The sequence below is a fragment of the Condylura cristata genome, unplaced genomic scaffold (genome assembly GCF_000260355.1).
Source record: "Condylura cristata isolate star-nosed mole 26May11 unplaced genomic scaffold, ConCri1.0 scaffold00053, whole genome shotgun sequence".
In the NCBI taxonomy this organism is placed as follows: Eukaryota; Metazoa; Chordata; class Mammalia; order Eulipotyphla; family Talpidae; genus Condylura; species Condylura cristata.
In genome coordinates, this window is record NW_004567154.1 from 228,136 (window position 1) to 248,379 (window position 20,244).

Here is a 20,244-nt window from a genome sequence, read left to right on the forward strand (position 1 = left end):
GGGGGGGTGGAGGAATTGGGGGTTGGGGGGCGGGATCTAGCTCGGGATCTAACTCGCACTGAAGCAGCTGTGGCTAGTTTGTGCCACCAGGAAGGGCCCTATTTGCGAGGTTTTTATGTGTGGCTCTATCTGACAGGATTTGAGAGTTCATTTTTGTTGCATGTGTTAGAGAAGTTATAATTGTGGGTTGACGGGCCATTGCACATGTATTTGTGTGAGTGTGTCTGTGTATATGAACACTTAGGGCCATCTTATGTAGCAGATAGTTTTACCACCTGGATGTGAGGTTCTTAAATACTACAATCCCTGCACATATGACTTCAAAAGAAAATGCATATAGTATTTTATGCAATAGCTAATTGTATTCACTGTAATACAGATAAATTATAACAAAAATAGTTTACCTGTGTCTCATTATAAATGCTTGGTGTAACAGTCTCCAGGAGAATCAGTAAATAATTAGAGGCTTGTAACATCACGAGTAACGGTAGATTTAATAGAAAGGGGAAAAGCAGAAGCTGCCCCTTGCAAAAAGTGCAGGAAATTGACAGGCAAAGGCCCAGGCGTGAGATTTTCCAAAACAGTCAGCAACTCAAGGAAAAGGTACCAAGAAACAAAAGATGGTCTCCAGACTTACACGACAGACACATTCCTGGATTATTTAGGGTGTATTAAATTTGAGGAGAAGATGTGTTTATCTGTAAAATAGTTAGAGTTGAAGCTCAGTTCATTACAAGTCCAAAGCCTTAGGGGATGTGGGGCATTTGCTGGCTGTTGGGAACTGCCCTGCATATAACTGAGTGGCCAGCACCCTCGCTCTGGACCCCTAAGTGTTAAGGCACCCCACACCCCAGCATCGAAGCAACCCAAAATGCACCTACAAATTTCCAAAATGTCCCCTAGGCGGCAGTAAAGACTTCGCTGAGGACAAACACTGGTGTTTAGGCTTGGCACAGAGTATATATACTCTGTGTGTGCAAACCTGTATGTTTATTTGCCCATGTACACCAAAGCCCTTATGAATGTAGCTGTCCAAGTGTCCCCATAGCAGTGGGCTGTGCTGTCAGTGTGTGCAAATGCATGTGTAGATGTCTGTGTGTCTGTCTAAGGGTGTCTGGGCATGAACAGGGATGCACATGTTGTATGCATGTACATACATCCTTAGCTTTGGATGGACCCAGGCTGTGGCTGCTAGTCTGTGTTGGGAACACCTTTCTCCTTAGTTATTTATAGAATTGCCCCAGCTTTCCAGCCAACACCAGGATTTTGTTTGTTTGCTGCTTTTGTGTTTTGTTTTGTTCTTGTGTTCTTTTTTCTTTCCACTGAGACTCTGGGCTTCACTATCCACTTTCTTGGTAGATCTTGGTGTGTCTCTCCATGTCTCACTCTATCTACATCCTTATATCTGTCTCTTTCTCTGTGTGTGTTTCTGTCTCTGCCTCTGTTTTTCTCCATCCCATTTATATCTGCTTCTCATTCCCTGCTTTGTCTATCTCAATTTCTCTATATTTTCTTTCCTGGCACTGTCTTTCTTCTCTTGCTTTCTCTCTCCCTCTCTGTTTTTCTCTCTCTTTCCCTCTCTATCTCTCTTGTTCTCTCGGTGTTTCTGTGTGCGTGTTTGTGTGTGTGTCTCTTTTCCTCATTCTCTTTCCCTTTCTGTATGCATTTCTCTTGTCTGTTGTTAGCCCCCTTTATCTGTTTCTCTGTCTCTCTCCCCTTCCCTCCTAATTCCCCATCCTTCTCTCACAAAAACCTCTCTCCTTTCTCTGTCACATTCTGTGTGTCTCTTTGCCTCTCTCTTACATTCAATCTCTATTATTTTACCCCTGCTTCCCCCAAAACAAAGGCATGTGTGTGTGTGTACATTCATACACACAAAGTTGTTAGCCAGTCCACAGTTCTGTGGTCACATCTTGAGGGGACTGAAAGGGAGCCCATCAGTACCACTTCCCCAGAACCCCTGTCCTAGTTGCTTCCACTGGGCTGTTGGAGCCAGTTCTGAGATTCTGAGGGGCCCTCAAAACAGCTTGGCCCCACGTGGCTGTGCAGCCCAGGTTGGATTGAGCTGGGCGACAGTGCAGGGAGAGACAGAAAGATGTTCCCTCCTCTGGCAGCCTCTAGTGTATCCCAACCCCAATGATAGTTCTTCACCTTCTACTAAGTTGTCTTGTTGCCTTCTCTTTGGACTTTCTGTTACCTTATCACGCCTCTGCACTCCACCCCAACCCATATACCAGGAGCTCTCCTGGCCTCATCTCCACCCCAGCTTTGTCTGTGCCCTCCCTTTCATGAGCCCAGCCCCCACCCCCTGCCACCTTCTTGCTGTTTCTGCAAATCCTTCCTGGATGCCTCCAGGTGACCCTCTCTGACCAACTGAACTCATTCAGTTCCTCAATCAGCTGACTTGAACATTTTATCCTGAAGGTCCACCACGTGCTATACACTGCTCTCCTAAAGGAGAGTGCCTGAGTCTATAGCCTCTGCCCTTTGTGGGGCATGCATTCAGATATGCAGAGGCAGAAAATAAACCATACTCAAAGTAAATTATATAGTGCTTTGGAGGAGAGAATTTTAGGGAAAAAATAATGTTTGGCAAGGGGCATGAGATGCTATTATTTCTCACCTGGATTACTGCAAGGAGACTCTTAAATATTCTCCACAATCCCAAACAGGAGCCCATCCAATTCTAAGTTGTGTCATATCTTGCCTTTGTTCAAAACCCTGCCATGACTCCCATCTCACTGAGAGTGAAAGTCACAGTCCTCGCTGTGGCCTACATAATCTGGCCTTACCTCCTTTGTGGCCTCTCCTCCTACCACTTATCCCCTCACTCATTCTGTTCCACCTTCAGTGACCTGCTTCCTTTTTCTCACACACACCATGTGTAGTTCCACCTCAGGGCCTTTGCTCTGGCTGTCCCTCTCTTACTCCAGACATCCATGTGGCTCATTCTCTTATCTCCTTCAGGTCTTAACTCAGATGCTCCAGGTTCTGAGAAACCTTCCCTGTCATCAAAAATCACACGTCCCCAACCCCTAGCACGTCCTACTCCCTTCCTTCCTCGATTTAAAAAATCTTTTAATTTATTTATGCACACAAGAACTGGGGTCTAGGTGAGGGAAGGGGGGGATGAAAGGATTCACCAGAGACAGAGTGGGGAGAAGAACAAAATACACTACTGGGAGGAGCAACAGGTGAGACAGGAGAGGTCTACTGTGCCATGTGGGTCAGCTTCCTGGCCAAGGATTGAACTCCTGCCATAGTGGCTGGCGATAGTTTGATAGCACTGAGACTTGTCTCCTGTACCACCCTGTACTAAGGAAGGTCCCCTTTCTTTATTTTTAATAGGAACTTAGCATCATCTGCTTTACCACCACATGTGAATTAATGACTGGGATGTGTTCTGAGAAATGTGTTGTGTTGTTAGGAGATTTTGCAGGTGAACATCATAGAGTGGAATCCTGCAAAGGTAGATGGTAAAGCCTACTACACACCTAGGCCATGTGGTATAACCCATTGGGACCTTTGTCTAGATGTGGTCTGTTGTTGACTGAAATGTTGTGAAGTGGGATGTGTGTTTCAGCTAATGTACCTTCTTTACTCTCTAGAGTGTCAACTCCACAGGGGCAGAGAACTTTGTTGATTCACAGCTGTATCCCCACTGCCTGGCACACAGTAGGTGCTCAACAAGTCATGTTTCAAAGAATGAATACAAGTATATTAACACCTTTATAGTCACACATACACCCCACCTCACTTAAAATGATACCCAAAGTCCTCATCATGGCCCAAACCCTAACAACTCGCCCTCAGTATCTCTGCGACCTCACCTTCTACCATTGTCTCCCTCATTCATCCCATTCCAACCACACTGGTCTTCCCGTTGTTTCTCAGGCATGCTAGGCACGTTCCTTATCACGAGTGAAGAAATCTGCCAATGAATAGCTATCAACAGCAACAGAAATGTGAGGTACAATTGGAACTGATGGGTACAGTTCTACTGTGAGTCTTCAGGTTTAGCGATATTTGCACATGCATGTATGTACACCAGTTGTGATGTCAAACATGTTTCTTACTATGGGTGACAGTCAAAAAAGTCTGAAGAACACAGCCTCAGTGCTTTGCAGAGGGGGAGAAAAGCCACACCAGTCTTCCCAGACCATGGACCGGCTAATGGAGGAAATAGGTAACTAAGTACTTCCAGAGAGATGAAGCACCCTCAGCCAGCCAGGAGGGGCAGGTGCAGCAGTGGGCCACACAGGGTCTGGTGCCAGACCAGCGGGGAATGATTGCTGAGGCTTCGTGAACACACTAACACTGACTTTTCTGTTTCTTCCTCACCTTTCCTTTCCACCTGCTTCTCACTGTGTACTTCCTTGTGTTTCTCTTGATTCTCTTTCTTCCTCCCTCCTTCTCCCCTCTTTCTCTTTCTCACCCTCCCTGCCCCACTTCTTCCTTTCTCCCCCTTTCTCTCTTTCTTCCCCAACCCCTCGCCTTTTCCTCCCCTCTCCTAGTCTCTTTGGTGTTATCTCTCTTATCTTTCCTCACTCTCACCCCCCTCCACTTCCAACTCAACCACTATTCATTTATATCTCTGTTTCCATGTTCTATCTTTTCACTCTCTCCTTTCCCATTCTGTCTCTGTGCGTTCCTCTCTTTCTCTCGCCTTCCTCTATGTCTCTCTCTCTCTGTCTTTCTCCCCACCTCCATTCTTCCTGTTTGCAGGTGTAGCCCAGCAGGACAACTGATGGAGTCCCATAGGGCCCATCGAGTACTGGACTGGCTGACCCGGTAGGGTTGGGAGTAGCCCTTGCCTCTCAGTATGGCCAACACCACTGGAGAGCCCGAGGAGGTGAGCGGTGCATTGTCCCCGCCGTCAGCATCTGCTTATGTGAAGCTGGTGCTGCTCGGACTGATCATGTGCGTGAGCCTGGCGGGCAATGCCATCTTGTCCCTGCTGGTGCTCAAGGAGCGTGCCCTGCACAAGGCTCCTTACTACTTTCTGCTGGACCTGTGCCTGGCCGACGGCATACGCTCTGCCGTCTGTTTCCCCTTTGTGCTGGCTTCTGTGCGCCACGGCTCCTCATGGACCTTCAGTGCGCTCAGCTGCAAGATTGTGGCCTTTATGGCCGTGCTCTTTTGCTTCCATGCAGCCTTCATGCTGTTCTGCATCAGCGTCACCCGCTACATGGCCATTGCCCACCACCGCTTCTATGCCAAGCGCATGACACTCTGGACATGTGCAGCTGTCATCTGCATGGCCTGGACCCTATCTGTGGCCATGGCCTTTCCACCCGTCTTTGATGTGGGCACCTACAAGTTTATCCGTGAGGAGGACCAATGCATCTTTGAGCATCGCTACTTCAAGGCCAATGACACGCTGGGCTTCATGCTTATGTTGGCTGTGCTCATGGCGGCCACACATGCTGTCTATGGCAAGCTGCTCCTCTTTGAGTATCGTCACCGCAAGATGAAGCCTGTGCAGATGGTGCCAGCCATCAGTCAGAACTGGACATTCCATGGCCCTGGGGCTACCGGTCAGGCTGCTGCCAACTGGATTGCCGGCTTTGGCCGTGGGCCTATGCCACCAACCCTGCTGGGTATCCGGCAGAATGGGCATGCAGCCAGCCGGCGCCTGCTGGGCATGGACGAGGTCAAGGGTGAAAAGCAGCTGGGCCGCATGTTCTACGCGATCACACTGCTCTTCCTGCTCCTCTGGTCACCCTACATCGTGGCCTGCTACTGGCGAGTGTTTGTGAAAGCCTGTGCCGTGCCCCACCGTTATCTAGCCACTGCTGTTTGGATGAGCTTCGCCCAGGCTGCCGTCAACCCGATCGTCTGCTTCCTGCTCAACAAGGACCTCAAGAAGTGCCTGAGGACTCACGCCCCCTGCTGGGGCACAGGAGGTGCCCCAGCTCCCAGAGAACCCTACTGTGTCATGTGAAGCAGGCTGGTAGGCAGACAGGCAGGGAGAAGGTTGTGACCACCACGATGGGGCCAGCAGAAATGGAGGGGTGGGGCCCCATACAGGAGCCTTTCTTTCTGAGCTCCAGCCCAGCCCCTCTGGTCATCCAGAGTCTAGACATCTTTGCCAATCCTCCACAGAGCTGGGGACTGGGTAGGAAGCTGGGAAAGAAGCATTTCTAGTTCTGTGAGGCCTGTCTCCACTGCTTCCTTCTCCATTTCTATAATCTCTCCCTGTCTCTCAGTATCTTTCTCTTTCCCTCTCTCCCTCCGCCTTCCATCCATCCCCTCCTTTCTCCCTCTCTGTCCCCTCTCAAATTCAGAAAAAGAAAACAACACTGAAAGTGCAGGTTTTTCTACTAATAGCAGAGACAGGCTTTGCTTGTAATGTCTCTTCTTCTGACATTGACCAGAAAAGGGGAATTTGTCCTGTAAAATAGACTCCCAGAGCTCTTATTTCCCCCTATGCTCCCATGTATCCTCCCCTTCAGTCCTTTAGCAAGGCCTAGATGTTTAGGGAGAAATTGATCTGCTGACAAGAGGGACCAAAGAGGGTGCTGGGTTCCCAGGGAGCAGAGATGTTAATTGCTGTGTTGTGTGCAATGTTGTTTTAGGCTAAGGTTGGCCCCAAATCCAGTCTCCTCTCCCTCCCCACCAGCCCAGCTCTCCTAAGTATTTCCTGAGTATCAGTTTGAGAACCAGGAGGGGAGGGAGAAGAGCCCCTGTAGGTGAAGAGCAGGATGTGAGCTATATGCCTTGAGCTGAAGAGACCTGAGCTTGTTGTATTCTCTTGAGCTGCCTCCTGGATTCCCAGTCCCCAACTCTTCTTCTTGATGACAATCCACTCCAGGACCATTAGGGTGGATGTGGGTCACCATACTGGCAGGAGCAGTCAGTCCCCCAGGGAAATATAGCAAGAGAAGTGAAATCCCCCAGAGTAGGGATCCCAGGCCCTGGGGTCAGAATGGTATTCAATCCCAGAATTATCTCCTGGGTTCACACTACTCTCCTCAAGACAAAAATTCTTTGGCGGCCTTGGTACACATTCCAAGGCACAGTGGACCTGAGTCCATTCCTATCTGACCTCTTTTTGTCCCCTGCAAGCCTCAGGGGCCTCAAACCCCTCCATGGTCACCCTTGGCCTTCTGGGCCCTCAGCCCCAAGATTCTTCCCAACAACCCTTCTCCCTAGTTCTCCACCCAAGGTGGAACAGACTCAAGCCAGATCCTCCAGGTGGGAGATCCCAAGCCTCTAGATAGGGGCAGAGTTCACTCTGGGCTCACATCAAGGCCAGTTCTTGTGGACTGGTGAGCCAAGCTGGCATTCAATCTTTGTTGGTCTTACCTGGGTTCTCTTGCCTCCTGTCATTTCCTGGGGGAGGGGAAATCTGCATTTATCCACCCTCCCTTCCCCTTTCTTATAGAAGCCCTGTCCTAAGCTCTCTCCCTACTCCAAGATAGTCCCAGAACTGGGAAAGCCTTGACCCAAGAGGAATGGGGAGGGCACTCTAGGCAGGAGAGACATTAATGGGCCTGGCTATGGAGTGACCCTGGAAAGGCAGGCCAGAGTGGCTGAGAGACTGGGGACTGGGTCTACCTGTTCTCTCAGTGATAGTGATGGGGGTGCCTTTTCCAGGGGTGGGGTGGGGGGAGATAAGTACATTCTGGAGGGTTTTCCTCCAATTCCTTTTTCTAACTGCCTGGATCACCATTGGATTTTGTAAATGGAAAACTGAAATGAACAATGCTATATTGGATGTTTTCTCTTTCTGATTGTGTGTGTGTGTGTATGTGTGTGTCTGTGTCTGTGTGTGTCTGTGTGTCCTGTCTGCATGACCACATGGTCGAGTGAGACAGTGTGTATCTGTGTGCCTTTGTGTGGGGAGGTATTCCTGCCTGGTACACACATGTGAGCAAATGCCTGTATGTGGTGACATACATGGTGCGCGCGCACACTTACACATATTCATCTAGTTGAGAGGAGACAAAAACTAGAGCATATGCCTGTGGCAGGAAATAGAGTGGTCAGAAAAATGGAACTTGAAAACCATACATATGTATGTAGTGAAAGTTTAGGTTCCCATTGTGTAAGATCTTCCTTCCTTGGCTCAGGTTTTGAACATGGGGGACAGGATACTTGAGATACTTGAGAACCCCCTCATCACCCAAAGCCTAGAGTCCCCAGGTATCACTCCCAACTCCTGTACCCGTCTCCTCTCCAAAACCCAAACAAGATGTTACTGAAACTGGACTGCCATGGAGAATGGGGACAGGGAATTGGGTATCAAACTTGGAGAGAACTATTGAAGTTAATAAATGCTCCCCTCAAAATAGTGGTCCTGGGAGAGACTACTCAGTCCAGGATGGGTGCCCTTCCTACGGATTGACAAATACAGCTGGGACTTTGGAAAGCTTTGACTAAATTCAGAGGAAGAGATGTCACAGAGGGAATAAACCCAAGCCTGGGTGTCTACCCAGCCAGTCTGCTCCTTGGGCACACAATTAATTTACTATTTATTTACTTATTCGCTCAGGTGCACAGTATTGAATGGACCACACTCCTCAGTTCTTGGCACACTAGATTATCATTGGTCCATGCAAGGCCCTTTTATTCTATATTTTGTTTTGTTTTGTGCCCATCATCACCCATCCCTGATCCCATACCCCCTCCCACTTAGGCACCCACTCTTGTGTATTTAACGTGCGTCCTTCCAATCCACCGTTCATGTGTTTATTTACATATATGTGTATCTGTGAAAAAATATGATATTGTTATGTGTTTTAATTTACATAAATAGTATTGTACTATAAATCTTGTTCTGTTTCTTTTTTCACTCAACATTCTGTTTTTGAGCGATCCAGCCATGTTGCCTATTTAGAGCTAATTCATTCTAGTGGTCCATCTTATACATATATCACATTTTTCTTATCCATTCCCCTGGCTATGGGTCTCTAGGTTGCCTCCAAATCTCTGCAATGGGCAGTTTCCCACCTGTCTCTTTAGGGATGCCTAGTTTAGAGGAAAGGAAAGAAACTCAGATAGAGGCAGTGATTTAGTTAGGGTTACAAAATGAGTAAGACCAGTGATGTGAAGACAAGCGCCTCCCTACTGCCCCCGCCACGCCAAGACCATCCATCTGGTCAAAAGACAAAAACAAAAACAAACAACAAAACCACAAACCAAGCCCAAAACAATGAAAAACCGCATACTGGAGAAAGGGAAAGGATAGCAAGAACTATTGAGTAGATAAAGAGATAGAAAGTCCTAGAAAAAGCTAGCACGCAATGAATCATAGTCATTTTAGTGACGCAGAGGAAGTTACTTTTTCTATGTGATTATTATTTCTAGAGCCATCTCGCAGAGATGGAAAACGCCACCTCAAAATCTCACCCCAAATCAAACAAAGGTCCTAGATTTCTAGATCACTGGCTCCTTTAGGGCGACCAAAGCCCCTACGAGCCAAAACCCAATTCTAGGCGGGGGCAGAAACCGAGGTTAGGGGACCCGGCTGATTTTAGAAGTGCGTAGTTGCTGAGAGGAGGGGGAAGAGGAGGGAGCTGAGGGATGAAAAGGGAAGGGGAGGAACCGAGGCGAGGCTCTCCCGATTTTATTTGAGCACACCTCGCTTAGTGCTTGCATATTTTTTTGTTTTGTTTGGGGGGGGCTTCAGACTACTGGTACTTTTCCCATTGGATAAAACGTAGGAAGGGTGAGGAGAGGGGCTTTTTTCCCCCCCGCAGCTTTCCTCGCCGCCAATCACCCCGCAGTCTCCCTCCAGTGGCTGAGGGGAGTCGGCCGAATGATTGGCGGGCCCGGGGGAGCCAATCGGAAAGCTCTGAGGTGCGGTGTTGGCAAGCAGATTGTGTAGGCGCGGGCGGAGGTCTAAGGAGCTGTAGCGCCGCCGCGGCGGCGAGCAGCCAATGACAAGGCAGAATGGGCCCCTTGCGTCAGGGGGAGGGCGGGGCCAAGGTTCGTGGCGCGGAGGGAGTCGGGCAGGCTCTGTGGGAGGGAACGCCAGACCGAGGCTGTGAGGAGAGCAGGTCGCGTGAGGAGCGGCTGCTCCTCCTCAGGTGTGACTGGCAGAGGCGGCCGGGCTGAGAGCGAAGCGGCGGGCGCGATCGTCTGAGCTATCGAGCGCCGTCACCATGGATCGCCCAGATGAAGGACCTCCGGCCAAGACTCGCCGACTGAGCAATTCGGAGTCCCCTCAGCGCGATCCGCCGCCGCCGCCGCCGCCCCTCCTGCGACTGCCCCTGCCTCCACCTCAACAGCGCCCGAGGCTCCAGGAGGAAACCGAGGCAGCACAGGTGTTGGCCGACATGAGGGGGGTGGGAGTGGGCCCCACTCTGCCTCCACCGCTGCCCTATGTTATTCTAGAGGAGGGTGGGATCCGCGCGTATTTCACCTTGGGCGCAGGGGGTCCGGGCTGGGAGCCCGAGATGGAGTCGGGGTATGGGGGCTCGACCCCTCCCACCGGCAGTCTGGAAGCGCTCTCTCCAGAGGCTTCTGGGGGAGGCCTGGAAATTGATTTTCAGGTTCTGGAGCCCAGCACCTTTGCTGAAGAGAAGGTCCTAGAAACCTGTAGCACAGGGGGATGGGACCCCCAGGTGTTGGCTGATCCTGAGGGGGCAGAGGAGGCAGTCATTCTAGTGGAAGATGCTGATGAGGACGAAAAAGAGAGTGTGAGGAAGAGGAGGAGAAGGAGGAGGAGGAGGAGGAAGCAGCAGAGGAAGATGAAGAAGGAAAACAAAGAGAAGAATGCTGAGAAGATAGAATGCGTCCTGCAGGCTCTGGAAAACATTCAGCTGGACCTGGAGGCGGTGAACATCAAAGCGGGCAAGGCCTTTCTCCGCCTCAAGCGAAAATTCATCCAAATGCGCAGACCCTTCCTGGAGCGCAGAGACCTCATCATCCAGCATATCCCAGGCTTCTGGGTCAAAGCAGTATCCTTGTCATCTATATTCATGGGCCAGGAGCCCATGCCCGGGGTGGGGGGAGGTGGGGCGGCATCTGTGGTAAAAGAGTATGGGGGTGAACCCCTGTTGAAAGAAAATCACCCTCCTCCAAAAGAATTTTTTTCCTTGGACCAGGCAAAGAATCTGGTCCTTGGAGGTGAGGGGGGTTGGGAGGGATGGAAGGAGAGGGGCAAAACAGCGGAGAGGCTGGACTAGAGATAGGGGGAGGGGTCGGAGAGCACACACCGGGAAAACTGGCCCACAGCTGGGAGAGGGAAAAGGGGAGGAGCATAAAAAAAATGGTTTGCACACAGTGGGGGGCGGGGTGATAGAGGGACACACAGCAGATAAATTAGATCAGAAATGATGAAAGGAGACGAGGAGGGTACAGAAGGTAAACCTACTCAGACACTGAAGAGGAAGGAAGGGCACCTAACTCACACGTCTCTGCATGCCTACATCTTTATTTAGATACTAGGGAGACTCTGATCCTAGATGGAAAGGAGGGCACTAGAAAGATACTAGAGCCCCTGAAGGGCTGATACTAGTACTTGGTTATAGAGATCAAGGAATTAAGTGAAGGAAAGGGGGAGAGTAAGAAACCTACCCACTATAGTAATGATAAGCTAATCTCTGGGAGAAACACATAACATATGTGAAACATTTAGATACGCATAGGTGTAACTTACAGAATTAAGTGAATACACTCTTGTCATACTAATACATAACATCACATGATCACAGGCTCACCGCACACAGGCACTACAATATCATGAAGATATAGGAGCTCAGCACTGTTAATGGCATTATCACACAGCTCCTCAGTACACAGATACACATCATGTGACTATTAGTCCTCAGTACCCAGAAATGCAGCATCACTTGGACACAGACCCAAAACACCCAAATATATAACATTGAATGATTACAGCCCTTCAGTAGGGACTGTACATACAGTTTCACTTATACAGGGGCCGTTAGCCTTCAGACAGGCAATGTCATGAAAACAAGTTGTCAGCACCCAGAGACAACATCACATGGACATAGATCCTCAGCATCCACAACAAATAATAAACCATGGCAAAGCCATATATCAGAAAGTTTTAACATTGTGTAAACATATTCTTAACACATAGACAATATGATGGGAATGAAAATACAGATAATTTCTCATGATCCATTTGTTGGACACATGAACATGTAAGAAATTATTCTCCTCCAGCCTCTCTTTTGTTCTGCCCTACCAGGCCTTCCTTCCCTCCTTTTCTCATTGGGTAGTCACTCCTTGACCTAAACTGCTCCCTCCATCAGTTCCTCAACCACCCCAAAATTTCAATCTTGATCAACCAACGTGATGAAGACATTTTCCGCTACTTGACCAATCTGCAGGTCAGGCCAAAGAGATTTTTTAATTGGACTGGGCAAGGAATCGGGTCCTTGGAGGTGAGGGGGGTTTGATGGGAGGGACCATGATATGGTGGGGAGCCCACCATTACCCCCACCCTGAGCAGGTACAGGATCTCAGACATATCTCCATGGGCTACAAAATGAAGCTGTACTTCCAGACAAACCCTTACTTCACAAACATGGTGATTGTCAAGGAGTTTCAGCGCAACCGCTCTGGTAAGAGGCTGTCCCACGGCAAATTCATGCCTCCCCCATTCATTCTTATCCAGTGTTCTCTTCATGGCCTCCTTTTCCCCCAGGTCGGCTGGTGTCTCAATCCACCCCAATTCGCTGGCACAGGGGTCAGGAACCCCAGGCCCAAAAGCACAGGAACCAGGATATAAGTCACAGCTTCTTTAGCTGGTTCTCAAACCACAGCCTTCCAGAGGCTGATAGGATTGCTGAGGTGGGACCCCCTCCTGTCTTTGCCAGAGAAGGCCTTGCTAGGCTTGCATCTGGGTGCCTGGAGAATTGGGAGTGGGCTCTGGGACTTATACTCCTAACTTTCTCCTTTCTCCCACCTTCAACAGATAATCAAGAATGACCTGTGGGTTAATCCTTTGCGCTACTACATGATGGGAGAAGGGGGCTACAGGGCAAACAGAAAGAAGCAAGAAAAGGAAAGAAGGTAATGGGTAGAGGGGGGCTGCAAGGTAGTTTAAAGAGGGTCAAGGACTAGAGTACTTTCTCACAGGATTTATAGATCCAAAAGGGACCTTTAAGATAATCCATTCTACTAGGTCTTGAAATTGTAGAATGAAGCCCAGACATTGGGTGTGTTTGCCCTAACGTGCCACAGTCAAAAGCAGAAATGAGACTCTTCCCATTTTAGCCTCATTCTTGGGAGTCCTAGCTAAATGCCTCTTCAGTTACTTACCCCCTTTCAGTGTCTGCCCTAAATATACCACCTCCCACCAACCCCAGACTTCCCCACAGTAAAAACAGGGATGGATATGAGGTGGTGATCCTGGAAGACTATGATGACTATCACATAATGGAAGACATCATTGGAGAGACCTCAGACAGTGATGCTATCACCGACTTTGAGACCATTCATGATATCAAGATCTCTGACTTCATGGAAACCACCGACTGCTTCGAGACCAGTGACAATGAGGTAACTGACATTAATGAGAATCTATGTGACAGTGAAAGCCCTGGCCACAATGAGACCCCCAATGAGACCACTGACAACAGTGACAGCCCTGATGACAATGAAACCATTGACAACAATGAGAGCTCTGATGACGAGACCACCAACAGCAATGAGAGTGCCAATGACGAGAATATTGGAGACAACAATGAGAACCCTGATGACAACAATGAGAACCCTGAAGACAGCAGTGATGACAATGAAGAAAACCCTGATGACAATGAAGAGAACTCAGATGATGATGAGAATGCTGATGGTGAAGATGAGAATCGCAAAGGTGGCAACAGTAGCAATGATCAAGACAGCAGTGACAGTGACAATGAAGGAGACAACGAGGGCAGTGATGATGAAGACAATGATGGCAATGAAGGTGACAACGAAGGCAGTGATGATGACGGCAATGAAGGCGACAATGAAGGCAGCGATGATGATGACAGAGACATAGAAGACTACGAGAATGACATTGAAGAACCTAACGAGGACAGGGAGAACAGCAACAACCAGAATGACTATGAGGATGAAGTAGAGAATATCTCTGAAGAAGAATCATCAGTGGAAGAAGAGGAGCAGGGCAGTGAGGAAGGTGAGCTATACTTCCCCACCCCCACCTCTTGTCTTCCCTTTTTTCTCTCATAGAAAATTCTGGCCTGGATCTGGGTACCAAGGCATGAGCACAATGCGCTCTTGTGGAGGAAAGAAAAAACTTTTTGCCTAACTTTGTAAGCAAGTAACATCCGGGAACAACTGCAAATGTGATAAAACAATGTAAAACAAAAAAAAATTAATTTCTAGATGAAAGATAGATACGTTGTAACAGAGCAGAAGACAAATGAAGTAGAGAAAAGAGATACAGGAGCCAGTGGGAGAAACACTTAAGGACAAGTTCATACAGGGGTGGGGGTCTATGGCAAACATTTGTCGTTAAGTGCACTCTGTACCAGCACCTGACCCTGGTGTTCTAGGAATTCCCAGCTTGTTTGCGGAGCTGGGAGTCAACAGTGTACTCAGAGCCTAGAGAAGGAAGCAGCAATTCTACCTCAAGAATTGGGAATGGGAAAACTAGGGAAAGGAGGTGACATTTGAATTGGAGGGTGTGTTCACATTAAGGATTATAATGGGACATTCTCAGTGGAAGAGAACAAGGATTTGCAAGGGTAAAATGCACAGTCTGTTGTCATGGTATCCAAAATTATCTTCTGAAAACCCTGCACCAATTCTGAAAGCACCTTGTCACAAAAAGGTTCAGTGGCCGAATATGTTGGGGAAATTAATATGTACAGTAACATCCTCATGTAGAGACACATGTACATTAGCACCTTAATGATGCTGAGAAATCAATTCTGCTGTAAGAAATGCACTTAAACTTTGTGAAATCCAGCAATGGACAAACTTCTCTTAGACAATAGACAAGTAGGCAGACTTCTTTTAAACAGTAGACAAGGACACTGATCACCAAAGAATAGTGTGTTGAGAAAGTGTTGCATGTGAGGGTTTGAGGGAGAATGCAGTATTTCAGGTGACAGGTTTGGTTCTGACCTAGATGACTGGTGAAGGGAGATACCATTTCTTAGGGTGGGGAACAGCATAGTGGTGAGATGTAGGAAAGAACATGAAGTTGGAATGGCTGCCTAAGCACCAGGTGATCCAGAGGCAGGTACTTGGTTATGTCTGGGAAGTCAGAGGTTGTAAAGGGGGGGAGGGGTAACAAGCCAGAGCAGACCACTTGTTTTGGACTCTGGGTCCAGTTAACATTAATGAAGCATTTTGTGATGAGCCAGGCACTATTGATTTACTCATTTTAATTCATTTAATCCTCACAGCAACTTTTATGAAGTAAATAATATTATCCCTGCTTTACAGATAAGGAGACAGGCACTAAGAGGGTAAGGTCGGGAGGAGAACCAGGTTATGGAACATTATAAGCAGGATAGGGGGTGTCAATAATGTCCAGGGCTGCTGCTGAAGGTCAAGTAAAACGAGGACTGGGATCTGTCTGCTGAATTTGGGGCTGAAGAGATTATCTGTGACCTTCGTAAGAGTGGTTTCAGTGGATTGGTGGCGGGAGAACCAGATAGAGTGGGGTTGGAGGATGAGCAGGGGGCAAAGTAGTACAGTCAAACCTTGGCTAGGAAGAAGCCAGCAAAGGGCAGAAAGGGGAGATGTTTGAGCTCAGTTGAATGCAGGAAAGGGAGGCCCCTGGAGGATGTGGAAGGAACAGGAAGACCAACCATTTCTGGGGTTTGGTCATGAGGTACCATTGAGAGCAGGGGCACATACTGAGGGAGGAGTAATTAAATGAGCGAGTAGGCTCAATAGAGACATTTCAGATAGGACAGGGAAACTGAAGGCATTGCTCACCCTACCTCTTCTCAACATCTCTTTTAGAAAAGGAAAGAGAGCTATTCCAGCCCTAGGGTAGGAGTGGGGGATTGGGCTAAAGAAGACAGAATAGGGCCTGTTTGGATTAGATTAGATGTATGAATAGAAGGTTTATTCAACCAAGGTCAAACTGAGGAGATACACATTAATACATATTGGGGGAGAAAATGGGACTTTCAGAGATGTATCAATTTTGGTAGAACAGTCTTGTTCTACCAAACAGCTCACCCTGCGAAGATTTCCATGCTTACATTTCCGTTTCTTTCACCCCCTCCCCTTCAAGTGTGCTTGTTAAGACTGACACTTACCTGCCTAGTCTAATCATCCTCCTTCCATTTTCCCCTCCTTGACTCTCTCCTCTATGCAGACAGCTATCAAGAAGGTGAGGGCAGCAATGAAGAGGAGGAGGAAGGAAGCAATGAGGAGGATGTAATAGATGAGGACGGATTTGAAGAAGATTCAGAAGGGGAAGACTCTGACATGGAGGAGGTGCTTGTAGTCCAAAATGCATGGGCCAACCCCGGGAAGAGGGGCAACACTGGATAAATAGCTTACCCTTGCAGGGGGTGCCTCTCTGTCCCACTTCCTGTGTCCCATTTACCCTCCCCCTCAGCTAGGGCCACGCGGCCCCACATTGCACTTCTGGGGGGTTAACCGACTTCATACACGGGTTTAAAGTTTATTTTTATGGTTTAGTAATTGCAGAGTTCTTATTTTTGGGGGGGAGGGAAAGAGGGATTTACCCCTTCCTTTTGGCCCTCCTCCCCTGCAGGCTTCTGTGTGCTGCTAAATGTATTTATTGTGATGCCTTGGTCAGGGCCCCTCTATCCCCCTCCTCATGCTGTGTGGAGTGGACACCCTTGATCCCGAAGCGGGGAGGGCCACTGTGGCCTTGGGGGGGCTCTGTTGCCACCCTGTTCTCCCAAGTCTTACTCTTTTCCTCCATCCCTCTCCTTTCCTTGCCGTGCAGCTAGCCGCCTCAGTGTCTATGCAAGGCTGCTTTGCCTTTGCGGTGTTCCTGTACCCCTCCCCCAGAAGCCCTCCTTGCTCCCTGTGAACCCAGTTTATCCTAATAAAGTTCTGAGCAAATTCAAAGAGCTGCTTCAAGTCTTATATCCCGGGCCCGGTGCACTGTACCTATCAGCCAGTCTCCCTTCTCACTGGCCTGCTGTGGCCTTGTCTAGTACTGGCCTGCAAGACCATAATTGGAGGGAAAGGGAGGGGTGGGGGTTGGCTGGCAGGGAGCCAGCTCCTGGGGAAGGGGGGCCGCGGAGGTGTTGCGTCAGGCCAATGCGGGCCATCCTGGCCAATGGCAGGGCGAGACTGAAGAGACAACTCCCCCTCCGGAAGGCTGCAGTGGATTCAGCCTGGTAGCAAACCGCTTCCCACGCCTTTCCTTGCGCACGCGCACAGAAATGCTGTGCACCCTAGCATATCCATTTATTCAGTGATTCATCTTTATATTTGTTATGCGTCAAATCTTTTCTTGGGCTTAGTGTGAGCTGGGCATGGGGTGCCAGAAGAATTCAGTTTTCTCACAGTCAAAAAATTAATGAGTGTCTCTCATTTTAGGGAAGGGCTTCCCTGGAGCTAGAACTGGGAGACAAAGCAAGAAAAAAAAAAAGATGGCTTAGGCTTGAGGAGTTGGCACAGAGATAAGGGAAATTGCTTTGTAGCCCCATGGTGGGGGAGGGAGCTGGGGAAGGTTGACTTTATCTGAGCCACGTTAGAAAGGCCAAATTGTTTTAAAATTTGAATACAGTAACTATTTCAAAGGACACCAAAAATACTTAACAAGTTTTTCTGTATCATAATTTAGTCAGACATCCGAGTCAGGCTTCTGTAATACACCTCCTGAACTTTCTCTCCAACGCTCTTATTTTGCTCAAGGCAGCTTCAGCTATGGTCAAGATTGCATTTTAGAGATTGCCCTCTGCCGGATGCCAAGGGAATGGAATGGGAAGGAGAGCAATGAGAAAGTTGACAGTATACCTCAGGTTGGCAGGTTGGGAAATATGAGTGATTTTTTTTTTGTTTACTTTAAGAACTTTTAGGTTCACAAAATGTTGCCAAGATAATAGAGTTCCCATACAACCCATAGCTTATTCCCCTATTGTTAGCATCTTCTATTAGCATGGTACATTTTATAACAGTGAATCAATATCCACATACTGTTATTAAAGTCCATGCTGTCTTCAGACTTCCTCCGTTTTTCCCTAATGTTCCAGGATGCCATTCAGGGTACCGCATTACATTTAGTTTTCATGTCTCTGTAAACTCCGGATTGTGACAGTTTCTCAGACTTTACTTGTTTTTGATGACCTGGAGTCATTAACCTCTGAGGAACACTGGTCAAGTTTTTTGTAGAATGTCCCTCAATTGAGATCTGTTTGATGTTTTTCTCATGATTACATTTGCTGGTTTACCCATGATTACTATGAGTTTGAGAAAGAAGACGCATAAAGTGCCCATCCTGATCACATCAAGGCTAAATGCTATCAATATGTCTTATCACTGTTGATGTTAATATTAATCACCTAACTGAAGTAGGTTTCTCGGCTGTAAAATTACTCCTCCCCCATTTCCATACTGTACTGTTTGGAAGGAAGCCACTAAATACAGCCCATGTTCAGAGAGTGGGGTATTGTGCTCCATCTCCTTGAGAGGGATGTAACTATATAAATCAGTTGGAATAATTCTACGTGCTGAACGATTCTATTCTATGAGAGTTTTTAAGATATTGGAATCAACAGTTTTAGATACCAAAAAAAGGATTGAGAAGAATAGTCCGGGATGACTGTCAGGTTGCTGTGGGACCTTTGGCAAATTTCCTTCCCTCTCTAGCAGGTCTTAGATCTAGTCTATGACTTTGACAGATGTTTTGGAAACAGCATGGAGGTTTGGATGTCTCTGTTCTAATCTTGGGCCACACTGACAGTAGTGGGGACTGGCCTAGAAAAGGGAACATCTTATCTCAAGGCCAAGGGCTGAGAAGGTAGGACCCAAAGTCAAGGCATCTGTACAGAGGGAAGAAATATCTCCTTGAAGTATCTGATGCCAGTCCAAAGGAGCACATGGTGAAGTGAAGGGGAGGAGAAAGCAACAGAGGCAAATGACCAGGAAGAGGTCAACCTGGCAAGATTCCAGCAATTATGAGAAACAGATGGCCTGGGTATGTTGCTTCAATGTGCTCTGCCTTACAATGTGACTCTCTCATCCCCTCTAGAAGGCATAAGTATTCCCATCTGCAAACTTAGGCTAATCATGCTGGGATATGCAACCTTGGAGAGCAACCTGTCTAAGATCCCATAATGGAGTCTAGTCTTGAAGCAGAACTCTGAAACCTGGCCTTCATCCTGTGCTTCCCTGATTCCTCTCTGTCCTCTCAATCAGATCTCCAGGCCTCTTGTTCTGGCATTTGAGACTCCTCTTCACCCACCCAGTCAGAGAAGGCCTTTGGCTTCAGAAACACTGTTAGGGATCACTTATGAGTTTCTAATATAGTTGACTAGGGTGTGCATGTCATGGGCTAGGTAAGGCATGGGAGGAGAAGGTGTCCTTTGACTAGTGACATCTTGTTCCTTGCTCTCAATCTTCAGTGTATGGTGGGGCTTCAGGTCCTACCCAGTCTGGACTGCTAAAAGTGAGTGGCTGTTCTAGAAGGCCTTTAAGATTATATCCCGCTCCAAATACAGCCTTTGCTGAAGACCAGAGATGAACTCCGTTTGCTATGACCCTAAAAAGAAAACAGGATGAGGATGAGGAGTCATGGGCTCAGTGTGCCTAGTTCATGTTCCTATGTAGAAGCTACTTGTCTTAGTATCCTTCATAGCTCACCCCTCTCCTGGGAATGAGGTTCCCAGGATTTCCTGAGACCAAACCTTTAAATTACCACCCACTTCTGAGACTACAAGCATATTGGCAGTGATATAACTAGATTCAGGAAAATATCCCTCCTTCCTAGGTAACAAAAAAAAAAAAAAAAAAAAAGCCAGCACCAGCTCCTTCAGTTGGAGATATGAAGAATGGCTGGGAAAGAATCCTATTCATTCAGTAAACATTTTTTGAGCATGTGCTGTGTGCCTGATGCTAAAGTGGGTAACAGTGTTACAACAAGAAAATAAGATAGACCAAGTCTTTGTTCTCCTGTAGCCTAGAGTTTAAGACAAGGAAAAGTTCCTAACATGTTTTCTGCCATGGACCTTTTCTCAGAAAAAAAAAAAAAACTCTAAATGCATAAAATAAAAGGGGCCCTCCCTGGTGGTACAGTGGGTTAAAGCACAGCACAATGAAGTTATCACAGCCACTGCAGCACAAATTCCATTCCCACTCCCCTCAGCAGTGTAC

General features: G+C 47.8%; 2 protein-coding genes across 3 annotated transcripts in view; both read left to right on the plus strand.

Annotated features, from left to right (window-relative positions):
- GPR173 (G protein-coupled receptor 173) overlaps positions 1 to 7,720 on the plus strand; it is a 20,695-nt gene extending 12,975 nt beyond the window's left edge. The window contains exon 2 of one of the 2 annotated variants that reach the window (XM_012734315.1): positions 4,515 to 7,720. In XM_012734315.1, the coding sequence (XP_012589769.1) occupies positions 4,823 to 5,944 (1,122 nt within the window). In that variant the 5' untranslated portion in view covers positions 4,515 to 4,822 and the 3' untranslated portion in view covers positions 5,945 to 7,720. The remainder of the gene's footprint in view (positions 1 to 4,514) is intronic. The other variant, XM_004694994.2, reaches the window with a different exon arrangement.
- A 2,225-nt stretch (positions 7,721 to 9,945) lies between these two features.
- Positions 9,946 to 16,986, plus strand: TSPYL2 (TSPY-like 2). The gene is made up of 7 exons (XM_012734312.1): positions 9,946 to 10,907; positions 12,231 to 12,308; positions 12,431 to 12,542; positions 12,626 to 12,771; positions 12,896 to 12,993; positions 13,302 to 14,101; positions 16,265 to 16,986. The coding sequence occupies exons 1-7, from the start codon at positions 10,110 to 10,112 to the stop codon at positions 16,441 to 16,443; spliced, it is 2,211 nt and encodes a 736-aa protein (XP_012589766.1). The 5' UTR covers positions 9,946 to 10,109; the 3' UTR covers positions 16,444 to 16,986.
- Positions 16,987 to 20,244: the final 3,258 nt, after the last annotated feature.

Bases quoted from the DNA above. Each gene is read 5' to 3' on its own strand.
- TSPYL2 (XM_012734312.1), top strand. From the start codon at position 10,110: ATGGATCGCCCAGATGAAGGACCTCCGGCCAAGACTCGCCGACTGAGC. The intron at 12,772-12,895 runs GTGGGACCCCCT...CACCTTCAACAG, and splicing joins AGGCTGATAGGATTGCTGAG to ATAATCAAGAATGACCTGTG. The intron at 14,102-16,264 runs GTGAGCTATACT...TCCTCTATGCAG, and splicing joins GGAGCAGGGCAGTGAGGAAG to ACAGCTATCAAGAAGGTGAG.